This window comes from Myxine glutinosa, chromosome 1 (assembly GCF_964187855.1).
Source record: "Myxine glutinosa chromosome 1, kmMyxGlut1.1, whole genome shotgun sequence".
NCBI lineage: Eukaryota > Metazoa > Chordata > Myxini > Myxiniformes > Myxinidae > Myxine > Myxine glutinosa.
The window spans coordinates 27,541,148-27,566,027 of NC_136261.1; the positions used below are offsets into that span (position 1 = coordinate 27,541,148).

General features: G+C 47.6%; 1 protein-coding gene across 1 annotated transcript in view; it reads left to right on the top strand.

Annotated features, from left to right (window-relative positions):
* The window catches only part of LOC137422106 (glutamate receptor ionotropic, NMDA 3B-like), a 48,276-nt gene extending 23,639 nt beyond the window's left edge, over positions 1-24,637 (top strand). The window contains exon 11 of the mRNA XM_068108865.2: positions 23,008-24,637. Within this exon, the coding sequence (XP_067964966.2) occupies positions 23,008-23,250 (243 nt within the window). The 3' untranslated portion in view covers positions 23,251-24,637. The remainder of the gene's footprint in view (positions 1-23,007) is intronic.
* The last annotated feature ends 243 nt before the right edge of the window (positions 24,638-24,880 follow it).

The window sequence follows — 24,880 nt, forward strand, 5'->3', positions numbered from 1 at the left end:
ATAATATCCTTGAAATAAATTATTTCAATCCAGGAGGAGGCCAATAAGTCAATCAATGTTGTACAATAGTTTGCAAACTCGAGTGTGGTTGTTTCCCCATGCTCGATGCTTTATAAATGCTGATCAAGTAACATGTACCATTTTAAAAAAAGGCTTTTGTTTGGCACAGTCGGGTTTACGAACCACCAACCTCCCAGCCTCAGAGTGGATGCCCTAACCATTACACCACTGAGTCAAGTATGCAGATAGCTCCCAAACATTCATTACCATCATGCAGGTCTTCATAACCGAGAACATCACCAGCAATATAACAATACCAAGTCCATATCGCTCGCCCTCATGTCTCTGCAATGACTCAACTCTCAAAATTATGATATCGTATTTACATCAAGACTTCATGTTCTGTTTTTTACACGGCCAAAAATATGGATTGAATTGAGAAGATGAACATTGTACAATCACGTAGAACGCACATGCGAGTTAAAAAGAAAGAAAGTATAATCTCTGTGATGTATGTAGATTTCAAAAATCCAGGAGACAAGTGTATACTCGACAAGACAAGATAAATTGAGGTTAAGCATGCCACACGCACTCAGATCAGCCTTGCACAGGTAACGTCATACAAAGTACATGAAGAAGCATAATTTTTGGAATGTCTTGGCTTCATGTCCTTGTCTCTATTTCTTGATTTATTGTCTTCATTTTCTCACTGTCTTATTTTCTACAGAAAGGTGGTGACATCTAACGAAGTGGCCGCGATGATTTAGGGGAGGTGTTTGTGTGTGTCATGTTCAGGAGTTTGCGATATAGCTTTCCATCAGTTTGAGTCGAACAGCTTTCCATCCTTCCAATTCCTACTGCGCTCCCAGTTACATGTAATCTTTTCCAGATGCTATATGTGATCCCAGTTTGAAGTTGCAGGAGTATTGCTTGGGCATTCAGAAATGTCTCCATGAGCTAGATCACTTCTTAGGTTAGTATAGTTGTAAACTTGGTGAGTAAATAGTACAATAAGAATTGCTAAGTTTAATAAAGTTTGTTTTGGTGCATTAAACCAGCTCGTTGCGCACAATTAGGTTAATGGTGGAGTTATATCGATGAGTACAGTTGTAGTAATGGAATGCCATGAAATCCAGTGACCATTTAAAGAGGTTACAACACCACATTGGTGGAGACATAAACTGCCCTATTTAGAGGCTTAACTCCAAATGTTCTTAACCTTCTCTCCCCAAACCGTCACACTCCAATACCATCCATGCATTCTCTCTCTCTCTCTCTCTGTGTGTGTGTGTGTGTGTGTGTGTGTGTGTGTGTGTGTGTGTGTGTGTGTGTGTGTGTGTCTGTGTCAGTGTATATGAGTGTGTGATTCTGTATGTATGCGTGTGTGCGTGGGGGAGCAGGGGGTTGGGAGGGGGTGTGAGTGGGTGTGAGTGTGTCTGTGTGAGTGTGTCTGTGTGAGTGTGTCTGTATGAGTGTGTCTGTGTGTGTGTGTGTGAGAGAGAGAGAGAGAGTGTGTGTGTGTGTGTGTGTGTGTGTGTGTGAGTATGCGTGAGTATGTGTGAGTATGTGTGTGTGTATATGTGTGCGTATATGTGTGCATGTGTGCGAGTGTGTGTGTGTCTTTGTGAGAGAGTGTGTGTGTGTGTGTGTGTGTGTGTGTGTGTGTGTGTGTGTGTGTGTGTGTGTGTGTGTGTGTGTGTATCCTTTTCCCTTTTTGGCAATGGTTTGTCGGATTAATTTTGTTGTAAAATTATTTGTTGTAAAATTGTTTGTGTTTGTGTTTTTTGTGATGGTTTGTGAGAAAAGAATATTTTGTGTTTTTTGATACTTTTATAATAAAAGCACACAATAGTCAACAGTCTCTCTCAACCTCAATCTCTCTCTCAATCTCTCTCACACACACTCTCTCTCAATCTCTCTCTCTCTCTCAATCTCTCTCACACACTCTCTCTCTCTCTCTCCCTCTCCCTCTCCCTCTCCCTTCTCCCTTCTCCCTTCTCCCTCTCTCTCTCCCTCTCCCTCTCCCTCTCCCTGTCCCTCCCCCTCTCCCTCTCTCTCTCTCTCACGCACATACACACATACACACATACACACACAAACACCATCCCTTCTTTTCCTATTCTCAATTGTAAATTTATCAGTTTCGCTAATCCCCTCCACAAAAAACCCCCATTCACCCTTGTGTCTGTAGTCGTGTAATAAATGACCATTTCCAGTAATACCAGAGGCATCCTAGCAAACAATAGTGTGAATGCTTTCAGGAGATTGGAGCTCGGAAAAGAACATGTTGTTGTGTTCAAATTTAGAGAATGTAAAGGTTTCCTGATGAATAGTTAGCTTCGTCATTAATGTACTCTTATATATTAACGGGAATATACATTCAAGAGTAAATACATGTTTTATAAAGTATAGTTATATAACGTGGGGCAAGATGCCCCACATAACGTCCCTGGGATTGTGTTCCGTATGTTAAACGTCCACATCAGAGGGCTGTCTTGCTGCTGGTATAGCAAGCAATTAAAATATTCAGCACATCGAAAGAAAGCATATATATATACATACAGTGCATTCAGAAAGTATTCAGACCCCTTCACTTTTTTCACATTTTGTTATGTTGCAGCCTTCTGCTGAAATCGTTTAAATTCATTTTTTCCCTCATCAATCTACACTCAATACCCCATAATGACAAAGAGATCAATGACAAAGGTAAATTCAATTGATTGGACATGATTTGGAAAGGCGCACACCTGTCTATATAAGGTCTCACAGCTGACAATGCATATCAGAGCAAAAACCAAGCCATGAGGTCAGAGGAACTGCCTGCGGAGCTCAGAGACAGGATTGTGTCGAGGCACAGATCTGGGGAAGCCTACAAAAAAATTCTCCTGCATTGAAGGTTCCCAAGAGCACAGTGGCCTCCATAATTCTTAAAAGGAAGAAGTTTGGAACAACCAGGACTCTTCCTAGAGCTGGCCGCCCGGCCAAACTGAGCAATCGGGGGAGAAAGGCCTTGGTAAGAGAGGTGACCAAGAACCTGATGGTCACTCTGGCTGAGCTCCAGAGATCCTGTGTGGAGATGGGAGAAACTTCCAGAAGGGCAACCATCACTGCAACACTCCACCGATCTGGGCTTTATGGCAGAGTGGCCAGACGGAAGCCTCTCCTCAGTGAAAGACACATGAAAGCCCACTTGGAATTTGCAAAAAAACACCTAAAGGACTCTCAGACTGTGAGAAACAAGATTCTGTGGTCTGATGAAACGAAGATTGAACTGTTTGGCCTCAATTCTAAGCGTCATGTCTGGAGGAAACCAGGCACCGCTCATCACCTGCCCAATACCATCCCAACGGTGAAGCATGGTGGTGGCAGCATCATGCTGTGGGGGTGTTTTTCAGCAGCAGGGACTGGGGGACTGGTCAGGGTTGAGGGAACAATGAACGGAGCAAAGTACAGAGATATCCTTAATGAAAACCTGAAACAGAGCTCTCAGGACCTCAGACTGGGCCGAAGGTTCACCTTCCAACAGGACAATGACCCAAAGCGAAGACAACGCAGGAGTGGCTTAGGGACAACTTTGTGAAGGTCCTTGAGTGGCCCAGCCAAAGCACAGACTTGAATCCCATTGAGAATCTGTGGAAACTTGAAGATTGCTGTTCACCGACGCTCCGCGTCCAACTTGACAGAGCTTGAGCAAATCTGCAAGGAAGAATGGGAGAAACTCCCCAAATCCAGATGTGCAAAGCTGATACAGACATACCCAAGAAGACTCAAAGCTGTAATCGCTGCCAATGGCGCTTTTACGAAGTGTTGACTCAGGGGGTTGAATACTTATGTAAATTAGATATTTCTGTAATTCATTTGTAATTGTTTTGTAAAAATTAAAATAAATTCCACTTTCACATTACGGGGTATTATGTGTAGATCAATGACAAAAAACTCAATTAAATCCATTTTAAATTCAGGTTTAACAGAACAAAATGTGAAAAAGTCAAGGAGTGTGAATACTTTCTGAAGGTGCTGCATATAAATGGACTCGGTGGCGTAATGGTTAGAGCGTCTGCTTTGAGACTGGAAGGTCGAACCCCAGCGAGTCATACCAAAGACTTTAAAACTGTATGTGCTGCTTCCTCGCTTGAAGCAGAGCATTTAAAAAGATAGTGCACGGACAAACAACACTGGGATAGTAATGGCAAACCCCCCCAGCATCACCCTTGCCATGAAACAGCGTCGGTAGCACCAATGCTCGGTAAAGAGTGAATGAATGAATGAATGATAGTTTTAAGGCCATTTTCCCCGCTAGAGCGGGGGTTAGCCTTGCGGGCCCCTTGACAATCATGGTTCCCTATTTGAGGCAATGTTTTTATGGCCAGATGCCCTTCCTGACGCCAACCCTCAGTCGCCTCTTACGATGTGCAGGGATACGGTGTACCTATTCTAAATCGGGGTACACACCGTGATCATTCATCCCAGCAAGCTAGTACTCAATTTTTCGACCTCAGAAGGATGACAGGCTGAGTCAACCCCCCTGGCGTTAATTCAGCGATCGACCGGGATTCAAACTCAGGATCCTAGGATCCCAAGCCAGCACCCTAACCACTAAGCCAACACCAGGCTTAATGCTCAGTAAAGTGTTACATGAAGAAAAAAAATTAATATATATATACATATATATATATATATATATATACATATATATATACATATAATATATATATATATATATATATATGTATATATATATATATGTATATATATATATATATATATATATATATATATATATATATATATATATATATATATATATATATATATATATATATATATTGTTACAGACGTGGCTTGGATGTTATTTACCGAGCGGTTTTATGGTATGACCACGTCTGCACAAGTTACCCGATTGTGCCCGAACGTTGACTAGTCGCGCGGTGCTGGCTCAATAAGAAAAAGAAGACACCCGGCTGGATTACAATAACACAATACGACACCAGGGGTTCAGTTCTCAAGACCTCCGGAGGAGGTTATATTAAGGCGGAAGGTTAGATTACAACTACAAGAGGGACAGCATAGAAAGACAAGCACTTAGACACAATCTTATATTATTCCCAACAGACGACAGATAAACGGGACAAAGCTGACTCACACGGGGATTGATGGAAAGGACAGGCGGGTAGCGATGGCTCCAGGTGCACCTGGGCTCAAAGGTCAGAATCGACTCGGTCCGGTCCAGAGATGCGGGGAGGTCGCAGCGCTCGGATGGCGTCTTGTCTGCTCAAGCTGGGGGCGCATCTGACGTCACATCCGGCGCGGGGCCGCGTATATCCGGCGGGGAGTGACACGCCCTCGGCTCGTTAGCTCCGCCTCGTGGAATCGGCACGTTGCTTCTCATTGGGTGCGTGCGGGGGGTTTACCAGGCTCCGCCCTTGACGAGGAGCTGACAAGGAGCCCCTTCGTGGTAACCCCGTGGAGCGCATGGTCTATGGCGCTAATCGAGCCGGTGTGAGGACGCATCCTCCCCCGCTCCGCCGCCATCTCCTCTGTTGTTGTTGTAATTGTTGGGGAAGAAGATGGAAGGAGGTATGGGAAAGGTCCTAAACTCACTACTGATGCCATATAATCACATTCTGGTGCAACGAAGAGTCATAATTAATGGAGACGAGGCCTTAACCGACATAGAATAAGAATAACTAGGAAGATGTCCGAAAGTTGTCTACGTGTGGTGCGGTGGACCTGGGCACGACATTTAATGGGGGAATAAGGGGAAGGTCGGCTCTACTGATTGTTATTTACATGCAATGGGACTAGGGAATGGGGGATCGGGGAAAGTTGGGGAGTATTGGAGAAAATAGGGGAATATTTACAAGCGGATATGGAGGCCAAATTCCATATTCGCAACATTGCACCCTTCTCTACCCTCGGGGCGTCCCGACCCGATAAATTTTTACCTACTTTAGTGTGGCACGCAATGTAGTTCCCTCTACTATTAACTCTACCCTGAGTGCGACAGTTTTACAGATATTCACAAATGAGTAAATATGTCCCCCTGCGACGTTGCACCCTTCTCCTCACAGAAACACACCCACAGGATAACCGAATCCGGAAAGAATTCTCAAACTAAACATACAGCCGGTAGGGAGCATTATTTACACGACTACGCTGCTATTTACACTACGATCCAGGACCTGTCTTTGGAGGAACACATGCAGATGTTATGCATAGAGAGAGCGCGCTTGCCAGCATCGATACACCAACCCCCGAGTGCTCTGTGGCCGACGGCCTTTAATAACGTGCAGAGCACCCTTCCCGAGCATCAACAGCACCACCCCACCACCAATCGGTGCAGTCACCATTGTTCATTGGAATAAAAATAAATTCGACAACCCCTAACCCTGCAGGTGTCTCTTGCTCTTCTTGTGGTGCACTTGGTGGTGTTAACTATTAGTGGTTCACCTGTATGGCATAGGTGCCACGTTGATCCATAGGTCCATCCCCGGGTGGTGCTTGGCCGCAAACGAACTGCGGTCCATTGTGGGTGGCCACAAACATTGCGGTCCATATGGTGTATCGATCCCGGCAGCAAACAGCGAAAGTGCAGGCCCACAACTGCGCAGCCAGCACCTCTCTCTCCTCTCTCTCTACCCCAAAGCCAGATCCTCGGAGGTGGGAGACAAAAGAAGCAGACAAGTGAGTAAGGTGGTAAGGGCGCAAAAGTGCACGCAATACAAGATGATGCACACTGGGGGCACATGGGAACCAGGTGAGACAGGTACGTTCCTATCGTACGCCCCCCCCCCCACCAGGTAACCTACATGGCCCCTCCCTTACCCCTTACTGCATCCACAAAACACAACACTACCCATAAACATCTACTTTACAAATCAACAAACATCCCTACTGTCTTCCCCGTTCCTCCCATATACCAAATTCGTCTTCTCTCCCTCCTAACCAATCAAATTTGCCATTTTCAACTCAACATCATAATTTGCCATCTCCAACTCAACATCATAATTTGCCATTACCAATTCATCATCAGTCCCTCCTAGGGAGGGAGAGATGGAATCACCCCAATGTCTCATCCACGTCGTGATGCGTCTCACAATCCACACAGCAATTCCATTTCCTGCAACAAAACAAAGAAAACACAGGTGTGGAGTCATCATCATCACCTCAGGTAAGTGGCTGCGTATGGTGCGACAGGTTCATCAATCCTAACTATCTCCTAAATGACTTTAACAACTTTACACTACCCGGGGTCTTTCTCCGGCCAAACCATTGGCCCTCTTACACTATGGGTTCTAAAAACCAATTCCCATTGGCCAAACTGTGGTGCTCTTCAATTTGGGGTCTCACTCCCCCGATTCATCTCCCGGTGCCCTCGCACAATTTCTGGGCTGTGGCGTGTACCTCTCCCAGCGGGTCTACCCACCTGCACACCTCCACCACTGTAGTTGCCTCCGAGCTTACCTGTTCCTTACCCTAACCTATCTACCTGGGGAAGGCCCTCTGGCGCTCTCCCCACTCCGTGCCCTCTCTGGCACTGGGCTGCCCGATCCACACCCGGGATCCTCAGGCACCCACTCACAACTACCGGCTCCCAGAGCCCACCTGCGGCCTCACCTGGCCGACATCCTCACAGTGGTGGAGTGCCCAACCAACACACACTAACAGGCTACACGCCCAGCCATTTCCACAACACTAATGCACCCATTCACAACACCATTCTGCAACCGCACCACAAATGCCAATATCCAACCACAATTTACCTATACCCTCTACCTAACACTTACACTACCCGCCCCGGGTACTCGTGAAAGGGGTCCACTCTTCCCCCATCCACTCCTTCGCACCATGCACACCACTCCGTACCACTTACTCCAACTCTCTCCACACACCTGTACTTGCACACCTGTGCTCTCACACCTGGTGCCACCTGCACCCTTCTCTCCCCAAGCGCATTCGCGCTGATCCACAACACTCACTACTCATACACTGCTCCACACACCTGTCCAGTTGCACACCTGTGCAATCACACCTGTTCAATTCTCACACACACAGCATCATCTCAGCTAACTACTCCCTTCTGAAACTTGCGCTTCCCAGGCGTCCCTTTAAACTATTGCGCTCCCACGTCATTATCATCCATACTAATCTACCTGCGTCCCCACTACAGGTATCAGTCACTAACTAATCTTAACGTTACCTACTGTCATCTTCTAGGGCCCTATCCATATAACCTAACCCACCCGGGCTAGTTTTCACTGCCATACACCCCATAATCTATTGCTCCTTTGCCCCCCACCTGTGAGGGATGGTGGATTTGCCATCCCACCACATCGGGGGTCTCTCACTACCAATTTTGCACATCAAATTTCAACAAATTAAAAATTTGCCAATCACTGCCCATCATCTGCCAATCACTACTGCCAATCCCTTGCCAATCATCAAATTTTGTTTTTCTCTAATTTTGGGTCCAAAACACTAACCTCATCACCCAGTCGACTCACTAATACCTCTCGGTGCGCCAATCCCTGTCCAAAGCCCGGCTTCGTAAAGCCAAGCAATGGATGCTGGTTGTTTTGTGCCAGCGGTTGGATACGTCCGGCACTCGGTGCAGGGAAGGAGGTTTACCCGGCCCGAGATCCCACGCACCTTCTCGGCACGGAACCATCCAATGTCCCGATCTCGACCTGCCGGAATTCCTCAACAAAAAGTGGTCGCCATGACGACTCTTTCTATCGGGCCGCCCGCTCCGCCTAGTGGAGCACGGACGTTCAAAGCGAGGCCCAGCACGGATCGCGCACGGCGGTCCTTTCGAACCCGCCGTGGCTCGGATCCCCGCTGGTTCTCGCGGCACGCGAAACCCGGCACGCACCGAGGGCCCGCTTCGGCTAAAAGTCGACCTAACCTTTAACCCGGTCACCGTCGATGCTTCACCTGCTTGCTTACACCCCGCAGCCCGTTCCTTGCTCACACCTCCAGCCGTTTCCATGCTCCTTGTACCGTTCCTTACACACCCAGGCACACCCATTCCACTCACAGCCTTGGTCACACACCTGACCACCGAACACTTTGGCACACATCCGTTGGTAGCACACCACACCAACACACCTCTTCGCGCCCCCTCCTCTGTCACCTCCTCTGTGACAATCACAGGTGTGCCCTCATTCGCACACCCAACCACGTGCCTCACCACCAACTCCAGCGTGCATTCCCACTCACGCTCTACCATTCCAGGTGTGCATCCTTCCATCCCAGGTGTACATCCTCGCTCACCTGTCACAACTAACTCACGCTCCATGTCACTCCCACTACTTTCACCTCCATTCTTGACAGCGCACTCACCCTTACTCTTGACAGCGCACTCTTTCCTCATGCACCTGTCCGTCACACACCTTTCTCGCGCACACTCTCCCGTTACACCCTCTGTAACACTCACCACAGCACGCTTCCATGTGCTCCCTCGCACACGCGCTACGACCGACTCACTCTCGCCAGCACCCTCACTCCTTGGCACGCACTTTTTCCTCACACATCCCAGAGTCGGACTTTCTTGCACACCTCCTTTTTCGCACACCAGACCTGTCGCACACTTCACCAACGGCCTCTCACGAACACCCGGGTCTATCTCGACCCCCAAGCTTCTTAAATCCCCTGGCGCATCATACGCACGACCATATTGGTCACCACTTACACCGGGTCCTCTTCCTCTTCGCTTCTCCTCCATCACCTGCGAATCCCTCATCCGGTTAATGAGCACATCATCACGATCCAAACACAGACTTTGGACCAATGTTTTTATCTCCTCTTTTATTTCTTTCTTATCCCCTCTCCGTCGCTTCTTAATTTCGCTCATCCCTTCTTCCACTTCTTCTAGTTTCTGCTTCACCTCTTTCATTCCCCGGTACGTCTCCTCAAGCTCGTCCTCCAAGGCTACCTTGACCGTTTCCATGTGCGTCCTCACCTGCCGGTCCTTCGTCTCCATTACCTCTATCACCTCGTCCAACCTCGTTGTCAGTCCCTCACGTACCGTCTGACACTGCCTCTTTGTCGCTATCAAGTCGTTTTTTATGTCGTTTTGTGTCGCTTTTAACCCTCCTAATACCGCAGTGTTCCTTTGAACCTGCTCCACTAACTCCGTTTGTCCCACCGTCAGCTGCTCCACCTCCTGCGTCAGGTCCTCTATGCCCCCTTGTAACTTTACAGTCCCCTTTCTCACCTCCTTCTCCATGTGCTCCTTACAGTGCCTCACCTCCTCGCGCACTCCTCCGACCTCCTCACTCACTCCTCCTCTGATCTCCTCTCCCATCACTTGCATCTCCTGCCCAGATGCCACCCTCATCTGCTCCATTTCCTCCCTGTGAGCATCCAGTTTGGTTTGTACCCCCATTCTGACCCCCTCTATCTGCTGCCCCATTTGGTTAACTTCCCTTTCCGCTTGGTCCCTCATGTCCCTCAATTTGCCTTCCATACTGTTTTCTAACCCCTCTAACCCTTTTTGCATCCCTTCCATTTGATTCTCTTGAGCGGCCATTCTGTTTTCTACCCCCGTTAACCCATGTTTCACTCCCTCTATCTGATTCTCTTGAGCGGCCATTCTGTTTTCTACCCCCGTTAACCCATTCTTTACTTCTTTTATCCCGTTGTCTAACTCCTCAAAATTATTGTCTAACTTCCCAATTTTCTTGTCTAACTCCTCAAAATTATTGTCTAACTTCTCACTGGTACCCCTCGCTTCGTCCCTCATTACCCCCATTTGGTTTCCCATTACCCCCATTTGGTTTTCCAATCGCTCACTATTCTTTTCCATAAGGGCCGTCATTTGTATAAAAAAAAGTTCCAATCTTCCCAGCGGCGCTACTTCGGTCGCGGGCACGGTGACCAGCGAGGCGCCATTTTGCGCGCCCGCTTCATCGTGCGTGACGGCGCTATTTTGCGAACCTGCCGCCCTCACTGCTTCGCTCTCCTCCTGTCCCTCATTTTGGTCCTGGATCGACCCTACCTCACTCTCCTTTACCGGACCCCAGCTGTCTTGATCCGCCATAGCGCGACTTTCAAAATTCGGTTTTTTATTTTCGTAAAACAAATTCAAATTTCGCCGTTATAATTTCGCGCGGGAAACGCGCTCCGAATCGATTCGGTCGAGCGCCGTACGCGCTCCGGCTCGATTTTCCCTCCCAAAATTTGGGCCTAACTAATTTAGTCCCGGGTTCGAATTCCACTCCTCGACACCAATTGTTACAGACGTGGCTTGGATGTTATTTACCGAGCGGTTTTATGGTATGACCACGTCTGCACAAGTTACCCGATTGTGCCCGAACGTTGACTAGTCGCGCGGTGCTGGCTCAATAAGAAAAAGAAGACACCCGGCTGGATTACAATAACACAATACGACACCAGGGGTTCAGTTCTCAAGACCTCCGGAGGAGGTTATATTAAGGCGGAAGGTTAGATTACAACTACAAGAGGGACAGCATAGAAAGACAAGCACTTAGACACAATCTTATATTATTCCCAACAGACGACAGATAAACGGGACAAAGCTGACTCACACGGGGATTGATGGAAAGGACAGGCGGGTAGCGATGGCTCCAGGTGCACCTGGGCTCAAAGGTCAGAATCGACTCGGTCCGGTCCAGAGATGCGGGGAGGTCGCAGCGCTCGGATGGCGTCTTGTCTGCTCAAGCTGGGGGCGCATCTGACGTCACATCCGGCGCGGGGCCGCGTATATCCGGCGGGGAGTGACACGCCCTCGGCTCGTTAGCTCCGCCTCGTGGAATCGGCACGTTGCTTCTCATTGGGTGCGTGCGGGGGGTTTACCAGGCTCCGCCCTTGACGAGGAGCTGACAAGGAGCCCCTTCGTGGTAACCCCGTGGAGCGCATGGTCTATGGCGCTAATCGAGCCGGTGTGAGGACGCATCCTCCCCCGCTCCGCCGCCATCTCCTCTGTTGTTGTTGTAATTGTTGGGGAAGAAGATGGAAGGAGGTATGGGAAAGGTCCTAAACTCACTACTGATGCCATATAATCACATTCTGGTGCAACGAAGAGTCATAATTAATGGAGACGAGGCCTTAACCGACATAGAATAAGAATAACTAGGAAGATGTCCGAAAGTTGTCTACGTGTGGTGCGGTGGACCTGGGCACGACATTTAATGGGGGAATAAGGGGAAGGTCGGCTCTACTGATTGTTATTTACATGCAATGGGACTAGGGAATGGGGGATCGGGGAAAGTTGGGGAGTATTGGAGAAAATAGGGGAATATTTACAAGCGGATATGGAGGCCAAATTCCATATTCGCAACAATATATACACACACATATAAATATATATGTATAATTATTGTTGCGGTTTTGCGAAACCACTAAAAGTAATGGCAACCACCATACAGATCCCTCAGAATAGTTATTTCATAGCAGACCATTATTTTAGCCCCTTCCCCTTATTTCGGGTTTGTATGTCTTTATGCGTTAGGGAAAGAATAACTTCGAATTATAAGGGATAAGCTTATACTTCACTTATAAGGGATAAGCTACCAGGCAATGCACCAGGCTCCACCTACCAATCAGGGTGAAAGTTACTGTGGGGGAGCTTGTGGGCAGCGTAACGGGCTGCACCAATCGGGAGCCAGGAGACCTCCAAGATTCCTCCCTCCCCCTTGGAGAGTGAACAAAGGGATTTTGAAGAGATTGATTCTCTCTCTTGGTTTGTGGCTGGCATCATAAGCGGTCACAGTTCATTTGCTCCTTTGGTCGGGCTCTTGGTCACAGGCAGTCGCAATTGTGCTGTTTCTTGGTTCGTGGCTGGCAACACAAGCGGTCATGGTTCATTGACTCTTTTGGTCCGGGCTCTTGGTCACAGGCGGTCGCAGTTGTGCTGTCTCTTGGTTATTGGACATTGTGGACCTAACACGTGCCTACATTGATTCTCTCTCTCGGCCCACTCAGCACGTGGACACTTTGCCCTCTGCCCGGTCTCTCTCGCCCCACTCAGCACGTGGACACTTTGTGCTCTTGGCTGGTCTCCCTCTCGCAGGCCTCCACACCTGCATTATTCCACTCTGGGCCTGTCTCTTTGTCGGCTCCGGGCCTGTCTGACTCTGCTGGGTTCGCTGGGCACGTGTGCTCCGCTCCTGGGGCCTGGATTGTTGGCCTGGCACGTGTGCTCCTCTCTTGGCCTGGGTCACTCTGCCATGCTGATGAATGACCCCACTCTGCCAGTCCGTTTTGGGATCGTTGTTAACATCGACTGTAACGGCATTAGTATCCCTCTAGCGGATACCAAGGGGTTTTTGCCCGACCGTCTAAATTTCCAGCTCGGAACAAAGGAAACCGCCGCAGGGTATGTACGGTGCATTCTTCGATTGAGACCGTCACGTGGTGCAGGTAAGCTATCGTGTGACGGACCAATCGGCGTTCGTAGTTGCTGATTCGCAATATGCTAAGTTCGAATGCACAGCAGCCTCAGGTCGGGTAAGTTCGGGAGGGAACGGAGGTTAACCCCCTCATAGTGAAGCCGAACCCTGGGCCATAACACATTGGTGCTGGGAGCGGGATTCAGCTCCCGCCGACCCTAACAATATATAAATATTAGATTAGATATTTTTAATAAACAGGAATTAAATTTCTGCGTGGGGCTAGTGTGAAAAATTCTGACTCAACTCGGGACTCGAACCAAGGACCTCCATCACTTTCTCTGTGACAGCCCACTGCGCCATTGAGTCTATGGAATCTCCTCAGAAATGTTCCACACTTAACACTGCGAGCTTTAGAATGGCCGATGTCTTACGTGCCTGCCAGGCACACCCCGGGTGTGAGCGTATGTATATGTATGTGAAAAGTATATATATATATTTCTCAGAATTTAATTCTCGTTTTACACCACTTCAATGTACACTGTACAGTATATCATCCACAAAATTGAAAATTAATTATCTTATTTGTCTTCTTTCGTATGCAGCCCAAGGCTTCGGGGTAGCATCATTGTCTGGGGGGGGGGGGGGGGGGGGGGGGCGTGGCTGTGCCACTGATACGAAGTCCTCTCTAGATTTGGGTATAAATTTAGAATTTGGCCACGGTGTCGGCGATAGCTCGCCTACTCTTTGCGAAAGACACCATCTGGGATCTTTAACGTCCACCAACTAAGGCTGGCAGAGCGGGCGCCTGTTTAACGTCCATCCGAGGGACATCACACACATTGATCAATCATCCTGCATGTGAAACACCAGGATGGCAGCTTACAGCTGGGTCAGGATTCGAACCTAGGTGAGACAGCTCGAAGGTGAGTGCGCAGATTTCCAAACTATATAATGGCAGCCCCTGCCCCACCTTACTCCATAAGTATATCGATAATTAATTGTAACAACAGACAAATACTTTTAATAGATAAATCAAATTAATTTTGTTTTCCGCAATATACTCCTCGTTATGAAGGATTCATGTTGACAATGATTGGTAACGAGGTGATCAAACTGGAAAATCTGCCATTGCTTATCAAAGACCTTTCATGCTTCTCATATAAATTGTCATCATCGTTCTGCTCAAACTGGCTCACATGAACACAGCTGTACGGGAACAATTACACGAGCAGACGACTTTCATCAAATATAGTCATGCGCAGAAAAATGGTCGATTGAAAAAGATTGATGACTGATGAATTGATGAAGTCACATGACTGTGTTATTGTCACTGTACAGACGAAGCCACTATTGTGATGTTTTAATTAGTCATGTGTCTTCCCTGCTAATTATTCCTAAATCATCACTGGCATTGAATATATGCCGAAGTGTGTGTGTGTGTGTGTGTGTGTGTGTGTGTGTGTGTGTGTGTGTATGTGTGTGTGTGTGTGTGTGTGTGTGTGTGTGTGTGTGTGTGTGTGTGTGTGTGTGTGTGTGTGTATATGTGTGCGTGTGTGTGTGTCTATGTATGTGTGTGTATATATGTGTCTGTATGTGTGTTTGTGTTTGAGTGTCTGTGTGTGTGTGTGTTTGTGTGTCTGTGTTTGAGTGTCTGTGTGTGTGTCTGTGTATGTGTCTGTGTGTCTGTGTATGTATGTATGTATGTATGTATGTGTGTGTCTGTATGTATATATGTGTCTATGTGTGTGTGTGTGTGTGTGTGTGTGTGTGTGTGTGTGTGTCTGTGTGTGCATGTGTGTGTATTTCTTTGTGTTTATTTATATATACTAGGACGTGCCCGTACGTGGGTGCCCGTTCCTTGCCAAAAAAAAAAAAAAAAATGTCTTCGCCCATGCATGCATGGGCGTGCCCATGGGCCCATGGGCGTGCCCGTAAGTGCGTGATGTGACCGTACAATGAATGTATCGTCCCGACGCCGCAGCTCGGATGGCGCTGCAGTTAATCGGGCCTGTATCGGCAGAGTTATTATAAACGTGTACTACAATCGATCGTACCTTACAACAATCAACACAGATTGCAACGTCAAATAAATGAATACGCTCTCAAATGTGCCGTCCGAGCCAGCGTCTGCTCGCCACGTTCAGCATCAGTACGTCGTCACTATGACTATCCGTAAGTCCGGAAGTGACGTCCTCATTTGACTGTCCGGAAGGTCGCATATCGCAGTTAGGATGAATCGCAAATTAGTTTTAATTAGTTTTAAAACATAGTTTAACGCCAACATAGCACCAACATAGTTTGCCAACGTGAAATAAATGAATACGCTCTCAAATGTGCCGTCCGAGGCAGAGTCTGTTCGCCACGTTCGGCACACTTGATAGCTCGCTGCTCTCTGATTGGTTGAATCGTTTTTTGGACATAGCTCGGTAACTACTTCTCCGATTAATATGAAACCTTGAAAAGGCACATCCTCAGGTCCCCAGCAATATATCTGGCAAGTTTCAATTAGATCGGACCCGTGGTTGTCGAGAAACAGCGGTCACAGACAAACACACAGACATACACACACACATACACACAGAGATTACTGGAATTATAGATAGACTAGGACGTGCCCGTACGTGGGTGCCCGTTCCTTGCCAAAAAAAAAAAAAAAAATGTCTTCGCCCATGCATGCATGGGCGTGCCCATGGGCCCATGGGCGTGCCCGTAAGTGCGTGATGTGACCGTACAATGAATGTATCGTCCCGACGCCGCAGCTCGGATGGCGCTGCAGTTAATCGGGCCTGTATCGGCAGAGTTATTATAAACGTGTACTACAATCGATCGTACCTTACAGCGTCTGCTCGCCACGTTCAGCATCAGTACGTCGTCACTATGACTATCCGTAAGTCCGGAAGTGACGTCCTCATTTGACTGTCCGGAAGGTCGCATATCGCAGTTACGATGAATCGCAAATTAGTTTTAATTAGTTTTAAAACATAGTTTAACGCCAACATAGCGCCAACATAGTTTGCCAACGTGAAATAAATGAATACGCTCTCAAATGTGCCATCCGAGGCAGAGTCTGTTCGCCACGTTCGGCACACGTGATAGCTCGCTGCTCTCTGATTGGTTGAATCGTTTTTTTGGACATAGCTCGGTAACTACTTCTCCGATTAATATGAAACCTTGAAAAGGCACATCCTCGGGTCCCCAGCAATATACCTGGCAAGTTTCAAGTATATCGGACCCGTGGTTGTCGAGACACAGCGGTCACAGACAAACAAACACACAGACACACAGACACACACACACACAGAGATTACTGGAATTATAGATAGATCGCAAATTAGTTTTAATTAGTTTTAAAACATAGTTTAACGCCAACATAGCGCCAACATAGTTTGCCAACGTGAAATAAATGAATACGCTCTCAAATGTGCCGTCCGAGGCAGAGTCTGTTCGCCACGTTCGGCACACGTGATAGCTCGCTGCTCTCTGATTGGTTGAATCGTTTTTTGGACATAGCTCGGTAACTACTTCTCCGATTAATATGAAACCTTGAAACGGCACATCCTCGGGTCCCCAGCAATATACCTGGCAAGTTTCAAGTATATCGGACCCGTGGTTGTCGAGAAACAGCGGTCACAGACAAACAAACACACAGACACACAGACACACACACACACAGAGATTACTGGAATTATATATATATATATATATATATATATATATATATATATATATATATATTGTTGCAGATCTCGAGCCCGTCGACGTGCAGAGGGGGGTTAAAACCTTTTCCCCCTCAGGCCTTCGAGTCCATGAGGCCGCTACCCACTTTACACTCGTGGGGCAGATTGCGGAGCAATTCCAGCCGCCACCCCCGTAGCGAGCGTGCGGAAGGGTATCTGGTCGAATCCCCAAGTACCTTCTATACACACGCCGCCACGAGAATGGGGACTGGACGTCGCACGAGTCACGCTAGTCTGATACGCCCGAGCGATTTGCGTGTCACGTGACTTGTGCCGTTAATTATTATTGAACCCGATTGAGCGGTTTTACTTCGTACAACGCGAGGCCAATGGTGGAAAAGACGTATACAGTACAGCCAAATGGACGGAAAGAACACAGGTTTATTATTACAACTAGCAGAAGTACCCGGCATTGCCGGGCGGGGGAAGGGAGGGGAGGGGGAATGGGAGGGGAGGGGAACGAGGGGAGGAGAGGGTGGGGAGGGGAGAAGAGGGGGGGAGGGGAGAAAAGTGGGGAGGGGAGAAAAGGGGGGAGGGGAGAAGAGGGGGAGGGGAGGGGAGGAGGGAGGAGAAGAGGGGGGATGGGAGGGGTGGGATGGGAGGGGAGGGGGAGGGGGAGGAGGCGAGGGGAGGGGGGAGGGGGAGGAGGCGAGGGGAGAAGAGGGGGGGATGGGAGGGGGTGGGATGGGAGGGGGGAGGGGGAGGGGGGGGGGAGGAGGGGGGGAGGGAGGGAGTAGGCAGGGGGAGGGGAGGGGGGAGCGGAGGGGAGAGGGGAGGGGAGGGAGGGGAGGGGGAGGGGGAGGGGGAGGGGAGGGGGAGGGGAGGGGAAGGGGGAGGGGAAGGGGTAGGGGGGAAGGGGTAGGGGGAGGGGGAGGGGAGAAGGGGAAGGGGTAGGGTGGAGGTGGGAGGGGAGGGGGGAGTCAAGTCGGAAGTCATTGTCGTCAATTGAATGTCGCATTTATTTTTTATTCCCTGTCAAATGGCATTGGCCCCGCATTCCGAACCCGGAAGTCGGAAGTCATTGTCGTCAAAGTCGAAAAATTAACGTTACGAAATACGCTGATGATGTCATAATTTTAAAACGCGAAGTTTTTTTAATTTTAAGGTGTGCTGTAGTTGCTCTGAGACATACTGATTCCCGCATTCCGAACCCGGAAGTCGGAAGTCATTGTCGTCAAAGTTGAAAAATTAACGTTACGAAATACGCTGATGACGTCATAATTTTAAAACCCGAAGGTTTTTTAAACATTTAAGGTGTGCTGTAGTTTCTCTGGGACGTTCTGATTCCGAATATGAAGTTGAAAAATTAACGTTCCGAATACGCTGATGACGTCATAATTTTAAGACGCGACGTTTTCTTAATTTTAAGGTGTGCTGTAGTTGCTCTGAGACGTACTGATTCCGAATATGCCTTTGGTTTTATTCTGCGATGAGTAGTTCTCGAGTTATAAGAGGACAACAAACAAACATACTTTACTGCTTTATATATAGAGATGTACAATGGCCAAGGCAAAAGACACAGGGCAGAAACGTAACATCCTTAACTTAATCCCCGGACAAGGGCCCTTTCACTCACACGGGGGAAAAGGATGAAGAAGGACGCGCTCAAAGCGCGGCCGTTGGTGCCGTTCGCCCCGGTCAGCTCGTTGGGCGTGTCCCTCGAGATGTTCGCGGCATGTGCAGGGAGCCCAGACAGGGAGATCGTTGGCGTCTGTGGCCCCGGGAAAGATCGTCCTCGAAAGCGCTTTATAACAGGGCAGAACGCAGACTACAGGGAGAGTTCGTGCTTTCGATCACAGTGCGCAGAGAGAGCTGATCACAGAGAGCCTTGATCACACACACAGTCGCTTCAGAATCCCGGGACAGAGAGCTCAGAGACAGACAGCGTGCTGGGAGCTTGGCCACCGAGGAGAGAGAGTTCGTGGATCCGGCCCGGGTTTTATAGCCCTCCCAGAGTCCCACCAAATGTTCAAAGCACCTCCCCTGGCTGCCGTCGCTGGCCACTCCCCTTTAGCTCCCATTGGCTGCTCGCCGCTTACCGGCCACTCCCCTTCAGCTCCTCCCTCGGGCCTCCCAGGACTTGTTCTGGGTGTAGCACATGGCATTCCAGCCCAATGAACAACGAAGCCTACACTTAGTTGCCTGCTTCAACGCATACTAAAACAGGAAAGGAGACTATACTTAACATTGAATAAGACATAACTGAACTAAGCGAGGCTACATGTTGTGGTGCAACTAACTAAGAGGGGGGCTTGCCTTTATTCTCAAGACTGCAACAATATATACATACAGACTTGGCATTTAATATGGAATTTTTTTTTCTTGACTTGGGTTTACTTTCTGAACTCAGTATATCAATCTGGTGAGTTTATTTTACCCTTCGGTGATGTCTTTGTTGAAAGAACCATGTCACTGATTGTCTTTCGCAGCAAGAAGTCAATAACAGGATTATATCACAGGTGGAGTGACAAATGTTAAGGACAGGTACATTTGACGACTGGCTTCACAATCAGGTATATAAGGGTTGTTGCATTCTGTATTAGTGGAAAACAACTGCTGCGCATCTACAAAAGTTATTGCCGCTTCCTCTGGAGATGGTCCGTCAACTTGACAATGCTGTTTGTCATGGAGTGGTGGCTTTACGAAATTCTGGCATGAAACAGAGCGTGCTATTGCTCAGCAGTATGGCATCACTCAAGGTCAGGTGTCAAAGATCCTGAAACGAAATGCTCAGAGGGGTGTCCCTACTCCAATACCGAGGCCAGGACGTCCACGCAGAACCACAAGGAGAGATGATCGCCAGCTGCATTGGTTAGTCTGCAATGGCTGTACCAAGTCAGCTAATCGGCTTAGGGCTGAGTGGCAGCAACTGACAAATGTGCCTGTATCCAGAAGGCTAGTAAACCAATGACTGGTTCAAGCAGGCTATCGTGGCAGGCTCCCCTGAGAAAGCCACGCCTGACCAGACAACACAGCCAGCGCCGATTGCAGTGGGCCAGAGAGCACCGTCAATGGCAGCCAGGACACTGGAATCACGTGACCTTCAGTGACGAGTCTAGATTTCTGGTCTATTGTCCAGATGGCCGCGTCCGAGTGCGCAGACAAGTGCATGAAGCCTACAACGAAGATTGTATTGTGCCAAGAGTCCAAGCTGGAGGTGGTGGGGTGACCGTTTGGGCTGCTTTTCATGCAGGGGCAAAACTGACCTGGTTGTTCTGAATGGAAACCTGAATCAGTTCAAGTACAGGGTCATTCTGGAAGAAACATTGCTTCCATTTGCACGTGCAGCCTTTCGAGGAAACTTTTGTCTTCCAAGATGACAATGCACGGCCTCATCGTGCTCGCATGATCCAACACTTTCTTGCTGACCGTGGTGTAGAGCATATGGAGTGGCCTGCCATGTCTCCGGATATGAATCCAATAGAGAACTTGTGCGCAGAATTAACGCATCAAATCGACAACTTGGACCAGCAGCCTGCCTCTGTGCGTAAATTGCAGCAGGCTATTGTCACTGCATGGCAAGCGATTCCTGTCCAAACCTTGGCAAATCTCGTGAACAGCATGCCTCGACGTGTACGTGCTCTCCTGAATGCTCGTGGGGGTTACACGAAGTACTGAACTGTAATTTTACTGTCCGTAATCCCAGTCATAATTTAGCTTTTGTTTTTGTTGAAATTTTTTTTGGCTAATATGCAAAATAAAGAGATAATTCTGGAAAACGTACAGAAGTTTAACACAGTACTGTCCGTGAATTGAGTTCGATATCAGTTTACATCACTTTCAAGATCAATTTATTTGCTTTGAAATGTCAAATGTGTTTTTTATTTCTTTTAAAGGTCACATAAACAACATCTAGAATAATTTCAACATAATTCCAATGAACTATTGGTTCTAAGGTCAACTTGAAAAGTAAGTTCACCCCCACAAAAAAAAATTCCATATTAAATGCCAAGTCCTGTATATATATATATATATATATATATATATATATATATATATATATATATATATATATATATAATATACATATTATATATATATATATATATATATTGTTACGGTCCGCGGTTAAGGATGTTGTTTGCCGAGCGGAGGCGCCGCGGCCGAACAGTTGTTCCCCGACTAAACCCGATTCACCCAGACGTTGGCCGTATCGCGCCACAGCTACTCAATATGGAAAAGACTAAGACGACGAATGCAAAGAGGAAGAAGAAGAAGACGTACAGAAGAATAACGGGGTTTATTATTTACACACACATAAGCAAAAAGAGCAGTCACGATTATTTACAGGTGACATGAAAACGCAGGTGACACAGTGAAAATTACTAGCTTATACGGACTTAATTACCTACCCAGGACAGCACGAACAAAACAAGCTCACGTATGCAAATGGATGGAAGGGTAGGAATCGTTTGGAGGGATGAGCAGGTGGGATCACAGGGCACAGCGAGCGGGTCCACTCCGGCGCGAAGCGGGGAGCCGGCAGCTCCTTGTATTCGGCTTTACAGCGCACGCCGGCAGCTCCTTGTATTCGGCTTTACAGCGCACGCCGGCAGGGTCACTCGGCTGGTTGAAACGGGGCTGGTTGAAGCGGCTCTTTGTCAAAGGCTTTTCGTATCTCGCACGCAACAACGGTGCAACTCTCAACTCTCTTGGACCTCACAACCCAGCTCTCTCTTGGACCGTGCTTGCGACTCTCATGTAAAAAGCTCCTCTCCTTTCTCAGCTCATCTGCGATCTGTTGGGGAACGTCCCGCAGCGGGTTATATAGGGCCCGCCCCTCAACCTTCGCGAACCTCCTTGATCTTTCTCTCCAAGTCCAACCCCTTGTTCGTGGTTGGTTGAGTGTGGCTGACTCACTCCTCCCTCTCTGACGAGGTGGGGACCCACCTTTCTTCCCCAACCCTGCCTCGTGGTCAATGGTGGCTTTGGAGGGGATGTAATTGTCAATCGAGGCTTGGCAATGACGAAAGGGGAAATGGAGGTTTTGGGAATGGAATGAAGGGAATCTATCTCTTTTACTTGGTGCAATGGAGTGTCATTCTAATGGAAGACAAGGCCTTACTCTAAAACACATAATAAGATATAAGCTACTGAACAAGGGTTTTATCGTGTCCTTCAATGTGGTGTTTCATGGAATTAACTACCGGGATGCCCTTTTTACCTTTACACAACTCCGGAGGCAGGAGGGGCCAAAATCAACAATGTTACACAATCCAAAAAAATACCATCCTCATATCCGCAACAATATATATATATATATATATATATATATATATATATATATATATATTATATATACATATATATATATATATATATATATATATATATATATGTGTGTGTGTGTGTGTGTGTGTGTGTGTGTGTGTGTGTGTGTGTGTGTGTGTGTGTGTGTGTTTGTGTGTCTCTGTGTGTGTCTGTGTGTTTGTGTGTCTCTGTGTGTGTTTGTATGTATATGTGTGTATGTCTGTGTGTATGTGTATGTGTATATGTGTGTGTGTGTGTGTGTGTGTGTGTGTGTGTGTGTGTGTGTGTGTGTGTGTGTGTGTGTGTGTGTGTGTGTGTGTGTGTGTGTGTGTGTGCACGCGCACTTGTGTACGTGTGTGCAGTTTTGTGAATTTACCCATATGCATTACATAGTGTTCGTGTTATATTTCTTCCTCAGGACTCTAGATTTCATATTTGGCGTTTACCTGTAAAACCTTGTTGTGGAACAAAAAACGGCGAATTTATCACATTTAACATTGATCTTTAATATGTCCATCATTACAGACACATACATGTTTACATGCAGGCATATATTTGTATACTATGCATACGTGAGCTCACACAAATGGATGTAATACCATGTGACCAGTCAACCAGAAGTGAGAGAATCCATCATTGTAATTACTCTCAACATCTCTTACCAGATAGACAGTTCGGTGGGACAAAGCAGCACTGGTGCTAGCTTTGGAGAGCTGCCTTTGCCTGGAGGAGCATCCCAGGCCATCGAGACATTGGACGATCCAGAAGATGCTGACGTCAGAGCAATGGCCAGTGTCTGGGTGGAACTCACAGAACTGGACCGGGAGATCGCCAGCATCAAACAACAACTTTCACGAGTCACGTTCCGACGGCAGGAACTCGCACATGCTCTGGACAGCATGCGCTGAACCTTCCGGATCAGAGTTGCTTCTCTCATCACAAACGACCTTTGAAATGAAGAAGCAAAAAGAGTTGTTAACTTTTTGCTGCCTGTTTGTGTGAACGTTTTGAAACGGAGTGCAGCAGCTAGATTAATGGTTATTCAGTGTGTGTGTGTGTGTGTGTGTGTGTGTGTGTGTGTGTGTGTGTATGTGTGTGTGTGTGTGTGTGTGTGTGTGTGTGTGTGTGTGTGTGTGTGTGTGTGTGTGTGTGTGTGTGAGTAGGTGTGAGTGTGTGTGTGTGTGTGTGAGTAGATGTGTGTGTGTGTGTGTAGGTGTGACATGAGTGTGTGAGTAGGTGGGAGCGTGAGTGTGTGCATACGAGTGTGTGTGAGTGTGTGTAGATGTGAGTGAGTGTGTGTGTGTGTGTGTGTGTGTGTGTGTGTGTGTGTGTGTAGATGTGTGTGTGTGTGTGTGTAGGTGTGACATGAGTGTGTGAGTAGGTGGGAGCGTGAGTGTGTGCATACGAGTGTGTGTGAGTGTGTGTAGATGTGAGTGAGTGTGTGTGTGCGTGTGAGTAGGTGTGAGTGTGTGTGTGTGTGTGTGTGTGTGTGTGTGTGTTTGTGAGTAGGTGTGAGTGCGTGTGAGTAGATGTGAGTGTGGGGGTGTGTGTATACGTGTGTGTATGTGAGTAGGTGTGAATGAGTGTGTGTGTGTATATAGGTGTGTGTATATATGAGTGTGTGTGTGTGTGTCCGTGAGTGTGTGTGTGTGTGAGTAGGTGTGAGTGTGTGGGTGTGAATGAGTGTGTATGTGCGTGTGTGTGTATGTGTGTGTGTAAATATGAGTGTTAGTTAGTGTGTTTGTTTGTGTGTGCCTGTGTGTGTGTGTGTGTGTGTGTGTGTGCTTGCATACGCAGACCAAGGAGTGAATTTACCAGTTCGGTTGTACAGATCGTTCGTCAGCCTGACAACACCGGTACAGGGTGTCAGCCCACCAGCGCACACCAACAGCGAATCAACCCGTAATCTGCAGTTCATGTACATCAGCCCTGTTTGGCTATTTTGCGGGAGCGTTGACCCTGTGAGGCTCATTGATGTGCTCGGACAGTACAAAGGCCCAGATGAAGCACTCTACAAGAACTCAAATTTTTGAGTGCTTTAAACAAAGCCATAACAATTTCCATTGTCCCATCTGATTTTTGACTTGGGAAAGAGTATTGTTAGAGGTAACAATAAGTGTCATCGTAAGGATGGCAAGAGATCTTGTATGGTTGCTGGTTATCATCCCATGCTCTTTAACTGATCCCTGAGGAATCGGTCCATGTGGTTGCCATAAGATTGCCCCTTTACCATTTACTACATGTGTGCTGCATCATATTAGCAAAATAAAAAACATAGATGTTTCTGTAGCCATACCAACATCCTTGTTTATGTTTAACATGTACAGCACCTTTGCGTGTACTTACAATAACTGATGCTCCTCAATCTGCTCCTGTGCTTTTCAAAATGCTCTTCCATCCAATATAAAAAAAACTAGGATATTATAAGTGAGAAAAGAAAGAGAAGGGAGGATGATGAGAGAGACAAAAGTGCAGGAGAGTGTGGGAAGAGCATGGACAAATTCACAAAAAAAAGTTTAGTAAAGGACAGGAATAAGG